The following is a 15,567-nucleotide window of genomic DNA, read 5'->3' on the forward strand; positions in this document are numbered from 1 at the left end:
TAGAAGCTAACTGCAGGACAATATTCATTAAAAAAATCTCCCTTTTATTGTGGTATTTGTAAGGTATTGTCATGATATATTTAAATCAATATGAATCAGGAGAGATTTAAACTCCTCCCATTCTTCTTTACAACTCTCTGTAAAATATAAGAGGTAAGTGAAAGGAATAGCTCTACCAGTCCCAGGGACCTGGGCTAAAGAGACGATGAGATATTTTCTATCAAATTTAAGATATAATCATTCAGAAATATTGTGATTTTTCCAGATCAACCATGTGCTAATAGCAGCTCAAGATGAGCTGATGGAAAGGATGAGCAGCATAACAGAATTCATCCTGCGGGGCCTGACCCAGATGCCTACTACAGGAGTGCCTACTACAGGAGTGCCTACTCTTATTTGTGGTGCTTTTAGTCACCTACTTGACCACATTGGCAGGTAACCAGCTCATCTCAGTCACCATCTTCACCAGCCCAGCCCTCGGTTCTCCCATGTTCATTTTTTTGTCTTATTTGTCCATGATAGATGGTTTCTACTCTTCCTCCATAGCACGCAAGTTCATCTTTGACTTGATCTCTGGAAAGAACACCATTTCCTTCAGTGACTGCATTACTCAGGTCTTTGCTGAACATTTCTTTGCTGGAGCCGAGATTGTCTTGTTGATTGGCATGGCCTATGACCGCTATGTAGCCATCTGTAAGCCCCGGCACTACACGACTGTCATGAACCAACCTGTGTGTGCTTTCCTGGTTGGAATGGCTGGGGCTTTAGGGTTTCTCCATGGAGGGATCCAGATTTTGTTCATGGTTCAGTTACCATTCTGTGGCCACAATGTCATTGACCATCTTACGTGTGATTTAATACCTCTCCTGGAGCTAGCCTGCACGGACATGCACACTCTGGGGTCCCTGATTTCTGCTAACAGTGGGTCACTGTGTTTGCTAATTTTTTCAGTGCTGGTTGCTTCCTACGTTGTCATCCTGCGCTCCCTGAGGACTCACAGCTCTGAAGGGCGTCGCAAAGCCCTGTCCACCTGTGCCTCTCACGTCACAGTTGTCATCTCATTCTTTGTACCTTGTTCATTCCTCTGCCTAAGACCCACGACCTCCTCCCACATTGATAAAGATGTGACTGTGTTTTGCACCATAGTAACTCCTATGCTGAATCCTTTAATGCACACCCTGAGAAATGCAGAAGTGAAAAATATCATGAAGAAGCTCTGGGGACAAATAATGAAAACTGGTAATGAATAAACCTTGTGTGGAGTATTCAGGCCAAAAAAGAAAAAATCTGGTGATTACAGAAATTTTCTCCCCTTCTTTTTTTTTTTTTTTCTCCCCTTCTTAATTGATTGAACTGGGATGATTCGCCTGTCTGGATCAATTTTCTTTAGGGGCTCATACATTATAAGCCAGGGTTGATATTCAGAAGGCATAGTAGACCCAGTGCCAAGAGCCCATGATAGTCTTAGGAGGGCATGAAATGTTTTAATTTCATTTACAACAGAAAGAAAGAGATTAATATAATCTAAATGCAGCTTACACTATAGTCATCTATATAGCAATGTAGTCAGAAAAGATAATTTTTAACATTTTGATGGAGGAGAGGGCCCAAGAGGATGAAAGTACCATGGATCCACAAAAGTCATAATGTTGCCCTGACTGTGGGTATGAAACAGATCAACAGCAATGTTCTTGAACACTCGTTATACCCAGCATCATTGCTAGAATGAAATTTTATTTTAAAAGAGGGAAAATAACTACACATGAAAAAAGGACAGGACAGTAGGAAATAAGTTTTCAAAAAGCTCATTTATACACTTTTTCTGATCTTTCTTGGTTTGAGAGGTTTATAAATAAAATAAACACAGCAATAAAAAGAAATTTTTGCTTATCACAATCCCAAAAAGATAATATTTGTGCACAAAAGTACTTTTTGAAAATTACATTTCATCATTCCCTGTAGTATACAAGAGTTTACAAAAAGAATTAGAAACAGAATTGGATGGCATAAAATAAACATAATTGATAAAGTTCATAGAGCTCAGGAAGAAAATATCTATACATTAAAGTCTGGTTTTAGATACAGACAATGGAAAAGAAGATTCTGAAGACAAATTGTGGTTATAGGAAATTTCCAGTGACTTAAGAACAAGTCATGGAGCTGTCATGGAACAGCACAAAATCACAAATCTGAGCTAGAGTAAAGAATCCATACAATGTACACAATGAAATTCTAAGAGATTCAAAAATAGAGATTAACTGCTTTGGACCAAATAGGCTTAATTTCTCTTATCAAATCCAACATTAATTATTCCAGTAAATGTTAGCAGATTGTTTCATCTCTCTATCTATTTTTTCATCTTTAATAGGAAAAAAAAAAAAGAATTTCCCAGGTGGCTAAGTAGTAAAGAATCTGCCTGCCAAGCAGGAGACACAGGTTCACTCCCTGGGTTGGGAAGATCCCCTGGAGAAGGAGGACTTGGCATCTCACTCCAGTGTTCTTGCCTGGGAAATCCCATGGACAGAGGAGCTTGGTGGGCTACAGTCCATGGGGCTGCAAAGAGGCAGACACAACATCGCAACTAACAACAACAAATAGGAAAATAACATTACATGCTTCCTTAAATTGTGCAGATTAAATGACTTCAGACAGAAAACTGAGTCAGCTAAAAATTAACAAAAATTGCCCAGACTTCGTTTCAACTTTCAGAGATTCCACAAGAGCATAAACTATTCTGGGGACAGTGGTTCCTAACAGAGGAGCCCAAGAGCACTGCTACTGTTATTCACTAACCAGGATGGTAGGGAGACCAAACATCCATCCCAACCTCACTTCACTACAAAATGTGTCATCACAACCAACAGGCAGTTCTCTGAATACTGAGAGCTAGGCCCTCACCAGCTCCCTATTCTGGGATTAAACCACACTTAAACATCTCTATAGTGACAAAAGGGAGAGCTGGTGGGATCAGCTATAGATGCTTGAAAGTGAAAGTCACGCAGTCGTGCATGACTCTTTGTGAACCCATGGAACTATACAGTTCATGGAATTCTTCAGACCAGAATATTGGAGTAGGTAGCCAGTTCCCTCCTCCAGGGGATCTTCCCAACCCAGGGATCGAACCCATGTCTCCCACAATGCAGGTGGATTCTTTATCGGCTGAACCACCAAGGAAGCCCAAGAATACTGGAATGGGTAACCTATCCCTTCTCCAGTGGATCTTTCCAACCCAGGAATTGAACTGGAGTCTCCTGCGAATTGCAGGTGGATTCTTCACCAGCTGAGCTACCAGGGAAGTTTGAGCAACATTTATTTCAGAAGCTCTCACTGATAATGAATCCTTTTATTCCATTCCCATCCTCTGGAAGAAAGAGAAAAAGGGAGAGCTCAGCTGGGGAGGCCAAGAGGTCAATCTCTATATAAAATTTGTGATTTCTGGGGAAGACTTCAGAAACTTGTTTTCAGGCGAGTTCTCAACCAGGAATTTGAACTTAAGGTGATGCCAGCATTGCATTTCTAATGTTCTTTTAAGATTTTATTATCAGGTTAGCTCTCACTGTAATTATAAAGGCTTTAGACAATAGATATTTTGCCATAATCTCCTATGAGTGATTATTTTGTAAACATATATATAAGCAACTGTGTGTTTAAAAAATCAAAATTATCTTTTAAACATCTAGTTGTAGTTCCCAAGAAACATGGAATGCCACAGGATAATGTAGAAATAAAGGTGATGATGGTGATGGCGACACTGGTAACACTTATGCCACTAGCTATTTACTGAGCCCTTTCTTTGAGTGAAGTCTGGACCTGAGGACTCATTCTATGTGTTTGGGAGGCAACAAATTTCTGATCTTAATTTGTGTCTTTCTTTAAGCCTCAAGCCGTGGAACTTAACTCTGTCTAAAATATTTCTTTATTTGAATATAATGGCGAACCTATGCTTAGGATGGGATAAACATCAAAAACTCAATGCTAGTGTAAAAAAAATAATTATGACACCTTTTCTTATTTGTGTGTTTACTCTGTGCAAGAGCTTTATAATTCTTTTGCTATTTAATTCTTATTAAAGCCCAGTGAGTACAGTAATACTGATATTTACTTAACATTGTTGTAAGGAATATATGGCTTCCCACTGGCTCAACCGTAAAGAATCACCTGCAATGCAGGAGACCTGTGTTCAATCCCTGGGTTGGGAAGATCTCCTGGAGGAGGGCATGGCTACCCACTCCAGTATTCTTGCCTGGAGAATCTGCATAGAGAGAGGAGCCTGTGTTCTACAGTCCATGGAGTCACAAAGAGTCAGACACAACCTAGGGAGTAAACAACAATAAAGGATATTATATGTGAAAGCACCTAGGATGGGTGCTTGGAACACAGAAGATGATCAATAAATGCTATTAATTTTTGTTCTTATTGTCCAATCAGCAACCTCCCTAAAGATGCTAACCCTACAGTATCTGTTCCTGAAATAACCTAACTCCCTTTTCCTCCTGACAATTTGCGGACTCTCTCTCTAGACACTAGAAGGACACTGGGCACTTTTAGGAAATAAGGTGAAAGTCTCCTCCTTGTGAGACCAAAACTGCATTCAAGGGAACTAATTAATGATGGCACCACATTGCGTTCTAACCTGTGAGTGAGGCAAAAACCAAGCCCCAGAACTGTTTCAGCAAGTGATCCTGTCAGGAGAGAACTAGTCTCCTTCAGAGAAACCTAGCAGTGGTAATCACCATGTTATCACGCCCACCATATAAATCACCCTTTGCAGAGGCAAGAGAAAGATTTTCTCTGAGACTATGTTGATGAGTATTGTTAGTGGAAAGCAGAACCGACAAACCAGCTATTTCTTTTTGAGGCTTTTCTCCCTAATGTGAGCCACAGTTTTTTTTTTTTTTTTTTGGCTCCTCAATGACAGAGAAAGTAGATATCAGATTATCTACTATTATCTATTATCTACTGTTATCGGTGGTGGTGACATCAGAAAGCCTGGAATGTCGAGTGACCTGGGTTCCAACTGCACCTCCACCACAAAGATTCAGTTCAGCTTTGGACAGTCTGCACCTCACCTTTCTGAGTCTTAATTCCACCACCTTTAAAACAGAGACAACTGGAAAGGATGGTTTTAAATGCCATAGGGTTCTTCAGGAAATAAGAGAGAAATGGATAATGGAACAAATTCTCAGCTGCTTGTGAATGAATGATGCCCTTTTGGGTTTTCACCTAGTACTAGTCTAAGAAACTTTCAGCTCAGATACATTCCTGCAATCAATAGCACTTCCCCAATCTGAGATTTGCCTAAATGAGAAAAACAATTCTAATCTCAGGCAGGAGTTTAAGTACATGGAACAGTGATATTTGGATTGATATGCTTGGAGCTGGTCTAGGTGACTCTTTAACGACTCACCCATGTCCACCATTTCATGATGTTAGGATGTAAAATAACAAAAACAAAGACAAAATACCAGACGACGTGCTTGTGTCCTCAGATCCAATAAATGTAAGTTGTCCATGGCATTGGTGATGGTGACTTCAGCGATACCATTGTTTGAGTGGTTATCATATCCAGGCTCTGTACACACACTTGACATGCACTGTTTTCACTGACTGCTCTTTGCAGACTCAGGGTGTAGCAGTTCTCTTATTTTCATTTTATAGATAAGAACACTGAGGCTTTGAGAAATTGTCTGTGATTACACAGAAAATAAATGGTACTGGAAATATTCAAACTTAAGTGAGTTTATGTGACAGGATAGTATGGTGAAGCCCACAGACTCTATAGCAGAAATTCCTGGGTGTGTCCTAACTCTGCAACTTCTTAGCTGATTATGCTTCTGTAAGTTTCTAAATGTGTCTCTCACTTTCTTCCTCTGAAGTAATGAGGAGAAAAATAATAATCTACATTGCGGGGATGTTATGAGGATTAAATGGGCTTATATATTTAGAGCAGTTAGAATAGTGCTTGCAAAGACTGAGTGTTACACAGATGACATTTATTACCGCCATTGTGCTCTTGGCCATAATGTTCTCCTCTGAAAAGGTAATGATTTATTTCCTGCGAAACTGTATTTGCCTTTGTAACCATGCTTGGAAAGAAAGTGTGCAGCTTACTGATCAATACAAGAATCTTCTCTCCAGCACTTCTTATATTTGCGTATCTCTTCCTTTGACATTCAATGATTCTCCTTTCATTCATATCATGCTGAGCATCAAATCCTCAGCAAGTTGGGAGATTTAGTTACTTTAAGAAGATTTATGTCTCCAGGAAATAATAAACTGCCGGTGGGTGGGATGAATGACAATTGTTTGTTTATTTGCTTGTTTAATCAAAACTCAGACAAGCACAGCCATTTCCTTAATATAATTAGAAGAATAAACCATGAGTAGGAATATTTTGTTGGATAAGATTCTAATTTACAAGGGCATTGGTTAAGACAGACCATCCCTTCTTCTTCCTCCTGTAGCTTCTTTTATATAGTGATTAGGCAGATAATCATTTAACAAAATTTTTCACTGCTGGTCACTCTTTTTTTTTTTAACTTTGACTCATCCCTGTAGACTGTAGAAGGACCGGAAACCTTTAACTAGAAGGATTTCACCAGGTCCAGGGAAAGTAAAGCCCAGACATATATATAATGTGTAAAGCAAGGGGGAAGAGTAATTTAACTTCTTATACATGATACTGCCTGCAGCACAGGCAGAAGTAGGAGTAAATGAACAAAGAGAGAAACAGACCCCTCGGGCAAGTCTCCAGCTGCACCCAAGTCAATGTCTCCCTACTCTACTTCAGTTTGCTTTGCATCAATTTGTGTTACTACTGGAAACACAACAGAAAATGTAGCAAACCTCATTGCAAAGAAGAAGAAAGGGTTAATCCAAAAGGTATGAACTATGCATGCAGAGATTTCAGAAGATCCTAAGTAGTCACGGATTTCTTGAGAGACTTTGTATCTATGTGGAACCCTGCTGAAAATTGTCAGAGATATTCTTTGGTTGAATTAGAAAATTAATGTCTGCCAAATATTCCATTTCAGTAGAAATAAAGTAAATTCTAGATAATTAAATAATTATTTTCAAGTAAAAACTTAGACATCTATTACCCAGTGATGCTAAAGTTAACAGACTTGTTTACAATTTGTGGTTAACAGGATGAATTGGTACACAAATTTTGGAACAGAAAGGGTTAAGAAAAATAAAGAGAAGTGGGTTTGGCTGCAGGAAATCTTGTAACATTTTGTTTTTCTCTTGACTTTATAGGTAATACTGGACTTGCATCCTCAGTGTTCTTGGACTCTATGGAAATACCACACAATATCACAGAATTTTTCATGCTGGGACTCTCACAGAACTCAGAAGTACAAAGAGTTCTCTTTGTGGCCTTTTTGACCATATATGGGATCACAGTTTGTGGCAATATTCTCATCATGATCACCATCACCTATAGTCCTACGTTGGTTTCCCCTATGTATTTTTTTCTGGCCAACCTGTCCTTTATTGATACCTGTTATTCTTCTTCTATGGCCCCTAGACTCATAGCTGACTCCTTGCATGAGGGGAGAGCCATCTCCTATGAGGGTTGCATGGCTCAGCTCTTTGGAGCTCATTTTTTTGGAGGTGCTGAGATCATTCTGCTCACAGTGATGGCCTATGACCGCTATGTGGCCATCTGCAAGCCCCTGCATTACACAACTGTCATGACCAGGTGTCTCTGTGCTCTGCTGGTGGGGCTGGCTTGGCTGGGGGGCTTCCTGCATTCCCTGGTTCAGCTCCTGCTGGTCCTGCAGTTGCCCTTCTGTGGGCCTAACGTGATCAATCATTTTGTCTGTGACTTGTACCCCTTGCTGGAACTTGCCTGCACCAACACCTATGTCATTGGCCTGCTGGTGGTGGCCAACAGTGGCGTGATCTGCCTGTTGAACTTCCTCCTGCTGGCTGCCTCCTACCTCGTCATCCTGCGCTCCTTGAGGTCCCACAGTGCAGAGGGGAGGCGCAGAGCCCTCTCCACCTGTGGGGCCCACTTCACGGTTGTTGCCTTGTTCTTCGTGCCCTGTATGTTTACTTACATGCGCCCATCATCTACTTTATCCATAGACAAAAACATGGCAGTGTTTTATGGTATCCTGACTCCTATGTTGAATCCACTCATTTACACTCTGAGAAATGAAGAGGTAAAGAATGCCTTGACAAAGTTATTCAGACAGTAAGAACTTTCTGATAGCTAATAAGTTGGGAAGTAGGAAATAAAAATGACTTTATTTTGGAAACAGGAATGAACCAAAACCTGTTCCTTACTGCCATATACATCTTAATCCATCTTATCGATTCTTTCATCTTCATGGACTTTACTGATTTGCTTAGTCTTTCATATGAATTGCATATTTTGATAATAAAACAACTATATGAAATATATATCATATGAATGATTATTACCCAACTTTAGAAATGAAGAAACCATAATTATTGATGTGGTTAATTGATTCATAAAAATTATCTAGCTTTGAACTGCTTGAAACAAAACTCAGAATCAGTTATTTTTGATCTGTCATACCAAAATAATTTCACACATAGCCACATATAGTAGTCTGTGTGCACAGAAGTCTGGCTTCTCTTCCATCTCATCACCATTTATGGCATCAGCAGCTACTACAACAATAGAGAAGAGGGTAAGATCTCAGTTCTGGAGACAGATCAACCTGAGTTTGAGTCTTATTTCCCATACTGCTTCGTGGCACAAACTTGAGCAAGTCTCCAAGAACCATTAAGTTCAAGAGATATTTATGAGGTAATTATTGCTTTACCTGAACTGCTATGCATAACAAAAACAATAGTTGCACAATTCTTAGGCAAAATATTGTCTTTCTTAACTTTGCCACATTTTGATGATGTAGTTAATAATACCAGGTATAGCAGATTTTGAGCCTTTAACAATTCATTTCTACTGTTAGATTAAAAAAATATAATTGAGCTAATTTTCTAATTAACTACAAAATATGAAATCATTGGGAGGGTTACTAAAAGTAGCCAAGCCATCTTCCCACAGTTAAATCTCAAGAAGCTTTCCAGAAAAGAATACTTACTTTAGTTGAAATTCAAAAAACGCTTTTATTTTTATTAGAGTTAAAATAGCAAATAGCCAAAGGGACGGATCTAGTGCCCCCTTGCTTTCTGTTGTTCAAGTTATGATTAACAGCAGCTCAACCATCTTTTGAGTACTGCTCATTTTTGAAAAATTTCAACATGCTGGAATAAACACATGAGTAAACACCACCAGAAGTTTTCTAGATGATTTATTAATTATTGCTAATCTGTTTACAGAGGAAGTGTTATCTTCCAGATGATGTAAAATATCTTTCCTCCTAAACACATATCTCTTTCAGAATTTAGAAAATAAGACTGGCAACACACACACGTGTGTGTGTGTGTGTGTAAATCCACTTATAAGCCCACTACCTAGAGGTAATTACCATTAACAATTTGGTAAATAGCCTTCTAATCATCATCTTTTTCTTCTCTTACACTTATTCCTTCAGCTACTTCTACACACTTGATTGAGCTTCTATCATTCTAAAAGTTATCTGGGACTAAATTATTTCTTTGTTTAGTTTACAAGGCATCTTAGGCAAACAAATATTTCTGATTCTCAGTTTGTGAATCCAATAATGGGCAGTTTAGGGACATCCCTGGGGGTCCAGCAGCTAAGACTCCATGTTCCTAATGCAGGGGGCCCAGATTCAATCCCTGGTCAGGAAACTGAGATCCCACGTACCACAACAAAGCCCACAAGCCATGACTACTGAGCCGTAGGGCTCTAGTGCCCACAGGCCAGGACTAGAGAAGACCACATGCAAGAAGCAAGACCCAGTTCAGTTCGGCTCAGTCGCTCAGTCGTGTACAACTCTTTGTGACTCCATGGATTGCAGCACGCCAGGCTTCCTTGCCCATCACCAACTCCCGGCGCTTACACAAATTCATGTCCATCGTGTCGGTGATGCCATCCAACAGTCTCATCCTCTGTCGTCCCCTTCTCCTCCTGCCCTCAATCTTTCCCAGCATCAGGGTCTTTTCCAATGAGTCAGCTCTTCCCATCAGGTGGCCAAAGTATTGGAGCTTCAGCTTCAGCATCAGTCCTTCCAATGAACACCCAGGGATGATCTCCTTTAGGATGGACTGGTTGGATCTCCTTGCACTCCAAGGGACTCTCATGAGTCTTCTCCAACACCACAGTTCAAAAGCATCAATTCTTTGGTGCTGAGCTTTTTTTGCAGCCCAACTCTCACATCCATACATGACTACTAGAAAACCATAGTTTTGACTAGACGGCCCTTTGTTGGCAAAGTAATGTCTCTGCTTTGAAAAATTGCTGTCTAGGTTGGGCATAGCTTTTCTCCCAAGGAGCAAGTGTCTTTTAATTTCATGGTTACACTCACCATCTGCAGTGAATTTGGAGCCCCCCAAAATAAAGTCTGTCACTGTTTCCATTGTTTCCCCATCTATTTGCCATGAAGTGATGGGACCATATGCCATGATCTTAGTTTTCTGAATGTTGAGTTTTAAGCCAAGTTTTTCACTCTCCTCTTTTGCCAAAATAAATATTTTTAAAATTTTAATTTTTAATTACATTTAACTTTTAATTTTTTAAAAATTAATTAAATTTTTTAATTAAAAAATTTGAAAAGCAGGGCAATTAATCCTTATGACCTTATGAAAGGAGATTGACTATGAAGAGCATTGTATCTGACCGGTGATAGGAGTCTAGTGAATTGTCAAAAATATACTTGTGGAATAAAAATGAAAAAACAAAAACTATATCTGGCATTATTATTCCACTGGTCATGGTTACATGGCTATTGCTCAGCTACTTAATAAAAAGTTTACCATCTCTCTTGAACTCCCCTACCTCAAGCAGAGTATTATTTTATTTATTTGTATATATTTTAATGGACAACAGCAGAATGAATACATATTCATATCAAATCTATTTGCTAATTAAAAAAAATTAACAATGGAAAGTACTGAAATATAAGCCAATTGTTATGTATAAACTAATGCAGATGGATAATAAAATAATTTCAAAGGAATTTCCTATTACATGGGAATCAAACATTTTTGTAATTGCCACCCAGTCCCTAGCTGGTTCTTCTCAGACTCATGCATTTCAGGTCTGTGAGAGAAAGTCCACTTTACAATCTGTTAACACACGAAGGCCAAAAGGTTTCGAAAAGAGAATTCTAAAGATTCAAGGGAAACATGAGAAATTTAGTTTATTGGCTGTTTATATTAGGGGGATACAAAATGGTTTTGGTAAAGCACTAAGGCTGTGGGTCACATAGGCTTAGATTTAAATTCTTGTTCAGCCAAACTTTAGATAACTTATCTCTAGCAATATAATTAACCTCTCTGACACTTTGTTTCCTAATTTATGAAATGGAAATATTAATATGACTGTAATTATTGGGCTATAGTGAAAATTAAATAAAATGAATATAAAGCACTTTGCACAGGGTGAAAACACAAGTAAGAAAAGCTGTCATAATTTTTGCACTAACATTCACTTATTTATATTCATACCATTCTTAGCATAGGTTCACAATTATGTTCAAATGAAGAAATATAAGTTCCACAGTTTGAAATAAATTAAAGAAAGACATAACTTAAGGTCACAAATTTGTCTCCTCCAAAACATAAAATGAGTGAGTGTTCAGATGAAGACTTTATTCACAGAAAGGGCTCAGTAAACAGCTATCATTATCATCACTATTATCTTTGCTTTTACATCATTCTATTTCATTCCAGCTTTCTTGGGGACTACAACAAGATGTTTAAAAGATAAATGTGATTTTTTTTTTAAACACACAGTCGCTTACATATATTTACAAAATGATCACTCATAGGAGGTTATGGTGAAGTAAAATGTCTATTTTTTAAAGCCTTTATATATACAGTGAGATCTAACCTGATAATAAAGCCCTAAGAACATGAGAAATGCAAAGCCAGCATCACCTGATATTCAAATCCTTGGTTGAGAAATCTCATGAAAACAAGTTTCTGAGCTCTTCCTCAGAAATCACAAGCTCTGGCCTTTTGGTCTCTGGAACTGAGCTGTCCCTTCTCCTCTTTCTTCCAGAGGACAGGGTCAGGACAGGATACACCATCAGTGAGAATTTCTGAAATAAGTGCTGCTCAAGCATCTCACAGCTGGTCCCACCAGCTCTCCCACGTGTCACTGTAGAGATATTTAAGGGCATTTTAATCCCAGAATAGAGAGTCAGTGAGGGACTAGCTCTCAATATTCAGAGACCGGCACACTGGCTGACATGACACATTTTGCAGTGAAGTGAGGCTGGGATGGACGTTTGGTCTCCCTGTGGTTGTGGTTAGCGAATAACAGTAGTGTTTTCTGGGCTCCTCCGTCAGGAACCACTATCCCCAGCATCCCTTATGCTCTGGTGGCATCTCTGAAGGCTACAATGTCTGAGCAATTTTAGATTTTCAGCAGACTCATTTTACCAATTAAGTCATTTAATCCTCACAATTTAAGCAAGTGCATAACGTTAGTTCCCTTTTACAGATGAAAAATACAGAGAGGTGAAACAACTTGCTAACATTGACAAGGCTGATTAATGCTATAGACAAGAAGAGAAATCAAGACTTTTCGAGTCAAAGCTCTTAATCTCTGATTTAAAAACAACTATTTCTGAATCTCTTGGAATTTTATTACCTTGTGGTCTAGATTATTTTCTATAACACGGGTTTGCGATTGCTGCCCAGTTCTGTGACACATTTTCTTGTGCTTAGCCACTAGGTCATGCCCCACTCTTTGTGACTCCACTGACTATAGCCCCCCAGGCTTCTCTGTCCATGGGGTTTCCTAGACAGGAATATTGGAGTGGATTGCCATTCCTTCTTCAGGGGATCTTTCTAAACCAAGAACTGAACCCATGTTTCCAGATTGGCAGACGGATTCTTTACCACTCCACCACCAGTGAAACCCTCTATAACACACACTTGTTCTTAAATCACTGGTAATCTCCCGTAAGAATGACTTCATTTTCAAAATTTTCGTTTCCTCTGTTGGAGTCTACAACTACTTTAGTGTACAGGTATTTTCTGCCTTAACTCTACAGACTTTATAAATGATGTTTCTTTTATGCTCACCAATATTCTATTTCCAATTTTTTTGTGTGCACTATGGTGTACTACAGGGAATGATGGAAATGTAATTTTTGAAAACTACTTCTGTGTGCAAATCCTGTCTTCTTGGGAATGTGATAAGTAAAAAGTTGTGTTTTTCTTTTTTTAATTACTGTAGTGGGAGAACATTTATAAACATCTCAAATCTAGGATGATCAGAAAAAAGTATACTTTGATAAATGTACTTTTAGAATACTCTTTCTTTACTGTTCTACATTTTTTTTAATGTATAGTTACTTTCCCTCTTTTAAAATAAAACTTCACTCTAGCTATAGTGTTTGGTACAATGAGTGTTCAACAATAATGCTGTTGATTTGTTTCATACCCACAATCAGGGCAATATTATGACTTTTGTGAGCCTTTGGTACTTTCATCCTCATGGACCATTTCCTCCATAAAATATTAAAAATCATATTTTCTGACTGCATTGTTATATAGATGACTATAATCCAAGTTGAATTTAAATTATATTAATTTTTATGGCTGTTTAAAGTTAAAACATGTCAAGGGCTCTTAAAAATATTGTGGGCTGAGAAATACCCAACAGGAAAAGGAACATGAAAAATGCCCACCAAGTCAAACAAAAGAGGAGGAGATAGGGAATCTACCTGAAAAAGAATTTAGAATAATGATAATAAAAATGATCCAAAATCTTGAAAACAAAATGGAGTTACAGATAAATAGCCTGGAGACAAAGATTGAAAAGATGCAAGAAATGTTTAATAAAGACCTAGAAGAAATAAAAAAGAGTCAATTAAAAATGAATAATGCACTGAATGAGATCAAAAACACTCTGGAGGGAACCAAGAGTAGAATAACGGAGGCAGAAGATAGGATAAGTGAGGTAGAAGATAAAATGGTGGAAATAAATGAAGCAGAGAGGAAAAAAGAAAAAAGGATCAAAAGAAATGAGGACAACCTCAGGGACCTCTGGGACAATGTGAAATGCCCCAACATTCGAATCATAGGAGTCCCAGAAGAAGAAGACAAAAAGAAAGGCCATGAGAAAATACTTGAGGAGATAATTGAAAACTTCCCTAAAATGGGGAAGGAAATAGTCACACAAGTCCAAGAAACCCAGAGAGCCCCAAACAGGATAAACCCAACACGAAACACCCCAAGACACATATTAATCAAATTAACAAAGATCAAACACAAAGAACAAATACTAAAAGTAGCAAGGGAGAAACAACAAATAACACACAAAGGGATTCCCATAAGGATAACAGCTGATCTATCAATAGAAACCCTCCAGGCCAGAAGGGAATGGCAGGACATACTGAAAGTAATGAAAGAGAATAACCTACAACCTAGATTACTGTACCCAGCAAGGATCTCATTCAGATATGAAGGAGAATTCAAAAGCTTTACAGACAGGCAAAAGCTGAGAGAATTCAGCACCACCAAACCAGCTCTTCAACAAATGCTAAAGGATCTTCTCTAGACAGGAAATGCAGAAAGGTTGTATAAACGTGAACCCAAAACAACAAAGTAAATGGCAACGGGACCACACCTATCAATAATTACCTTAAATGTAAATGGGTTGAATGCCCCAACCAAAAGACAAAGATTGGCTGAATGGATACAAAAACAAGACCCCTATATATGCTGTCTACAAGAGACCCACCTCAAAACAAGAGACACATACAGACTAAAAGTGAAGGGCTGGAAAAAAATATTTCATGCAAACGGAGACCAAAAGAAAGCAGGAGTCGCAATACTCATATCAGATAAAATAGACTTTAAAATAAAGGCTGTGAAAAGAGACAAAGAAGGACACTACATAATGATCAAAGGATCAATCCAAGAAGAAGATATAACAGTTATAAATATATATGCACCCAGCATAGGAGCACTGCAATATGTAAGGCAAACGCTAACGAGTATGAAAGAGGAAATTAATAGTAACACAATAATAGTGGGAGACTTTAATACCCCACTCACAACTATGGATAGATCAACTAAACAGAAAATTAACAAGGAAACACAAACCTTAAATGACACAATGGACCAGCTAGACCTAACTGATATCTATAGGACATTTTACCCCAAAACAATCAACTTCACCTTTTTCTCAAGTGCACACGGAACCTTCTCCAGAATAGATCACATCCTGGGCCATAAATCTAGTCTTGGAAAATTCAAAATAATTGAAATCATTCCAGTCATCTTTTCTGACCACAGTGCAGTAAGATTAGATCTCAATTACAGGAAAAAAAATTGTTAAAAATTCAAACATATGGAGGCTAAATAACAGGCTTCTGAATAACCAACAAATCATAGAAGAAATCAAAAAAGAAATCAAAATATGTATAGAAATGAATGAAAAAGAAAACACAACAACCCAAAACCTATGGGACACTGTAAAAGCAGTGC

At 38.3% G+C, this 15,567-nt stretch overlaps 1 protein-coding gene and 1 pseudogene across 1 annotated transcript; both read left to right on the forward strand.

Moving 5' to 3' along the window:
- The first annotated feature begins 301 nt into the window (after positions 1-301).
- On the forward strand, positions 302-1,250 carry LOC122682576 (annotated as a pseudogene).
- Positions 1,251-7,295: 6,045 nt separating this feature from the next.
- Positions 7,296-8,204, forward strand: LOC122683090 (olfactory receptor 4C3). Its single transcript, XM_043886646.1, has one exon. It carries the CDS (start codon positions 7,296-7,298, stop codon positions 8,202-8,204), a length of 909 nt encoding a protein of 302 aa, XP_043742581.1.
- The last annotated feature ends 7,363 nt before the right edge of the window (positions 8,205-15,567 follow it).

Source organism: Cervus elaphus, chromosome 24, assembly GCF_910594005.1.
Source record: "Cervus elaphus chromosome 24, mCerEla1.1, whole genome shotgun sequence".
NCBI lineage: Eukaryota > Metazoa > Chordata > Mammalia > Artiodactyla > Cervidae > Cervus > Cervus elaphus.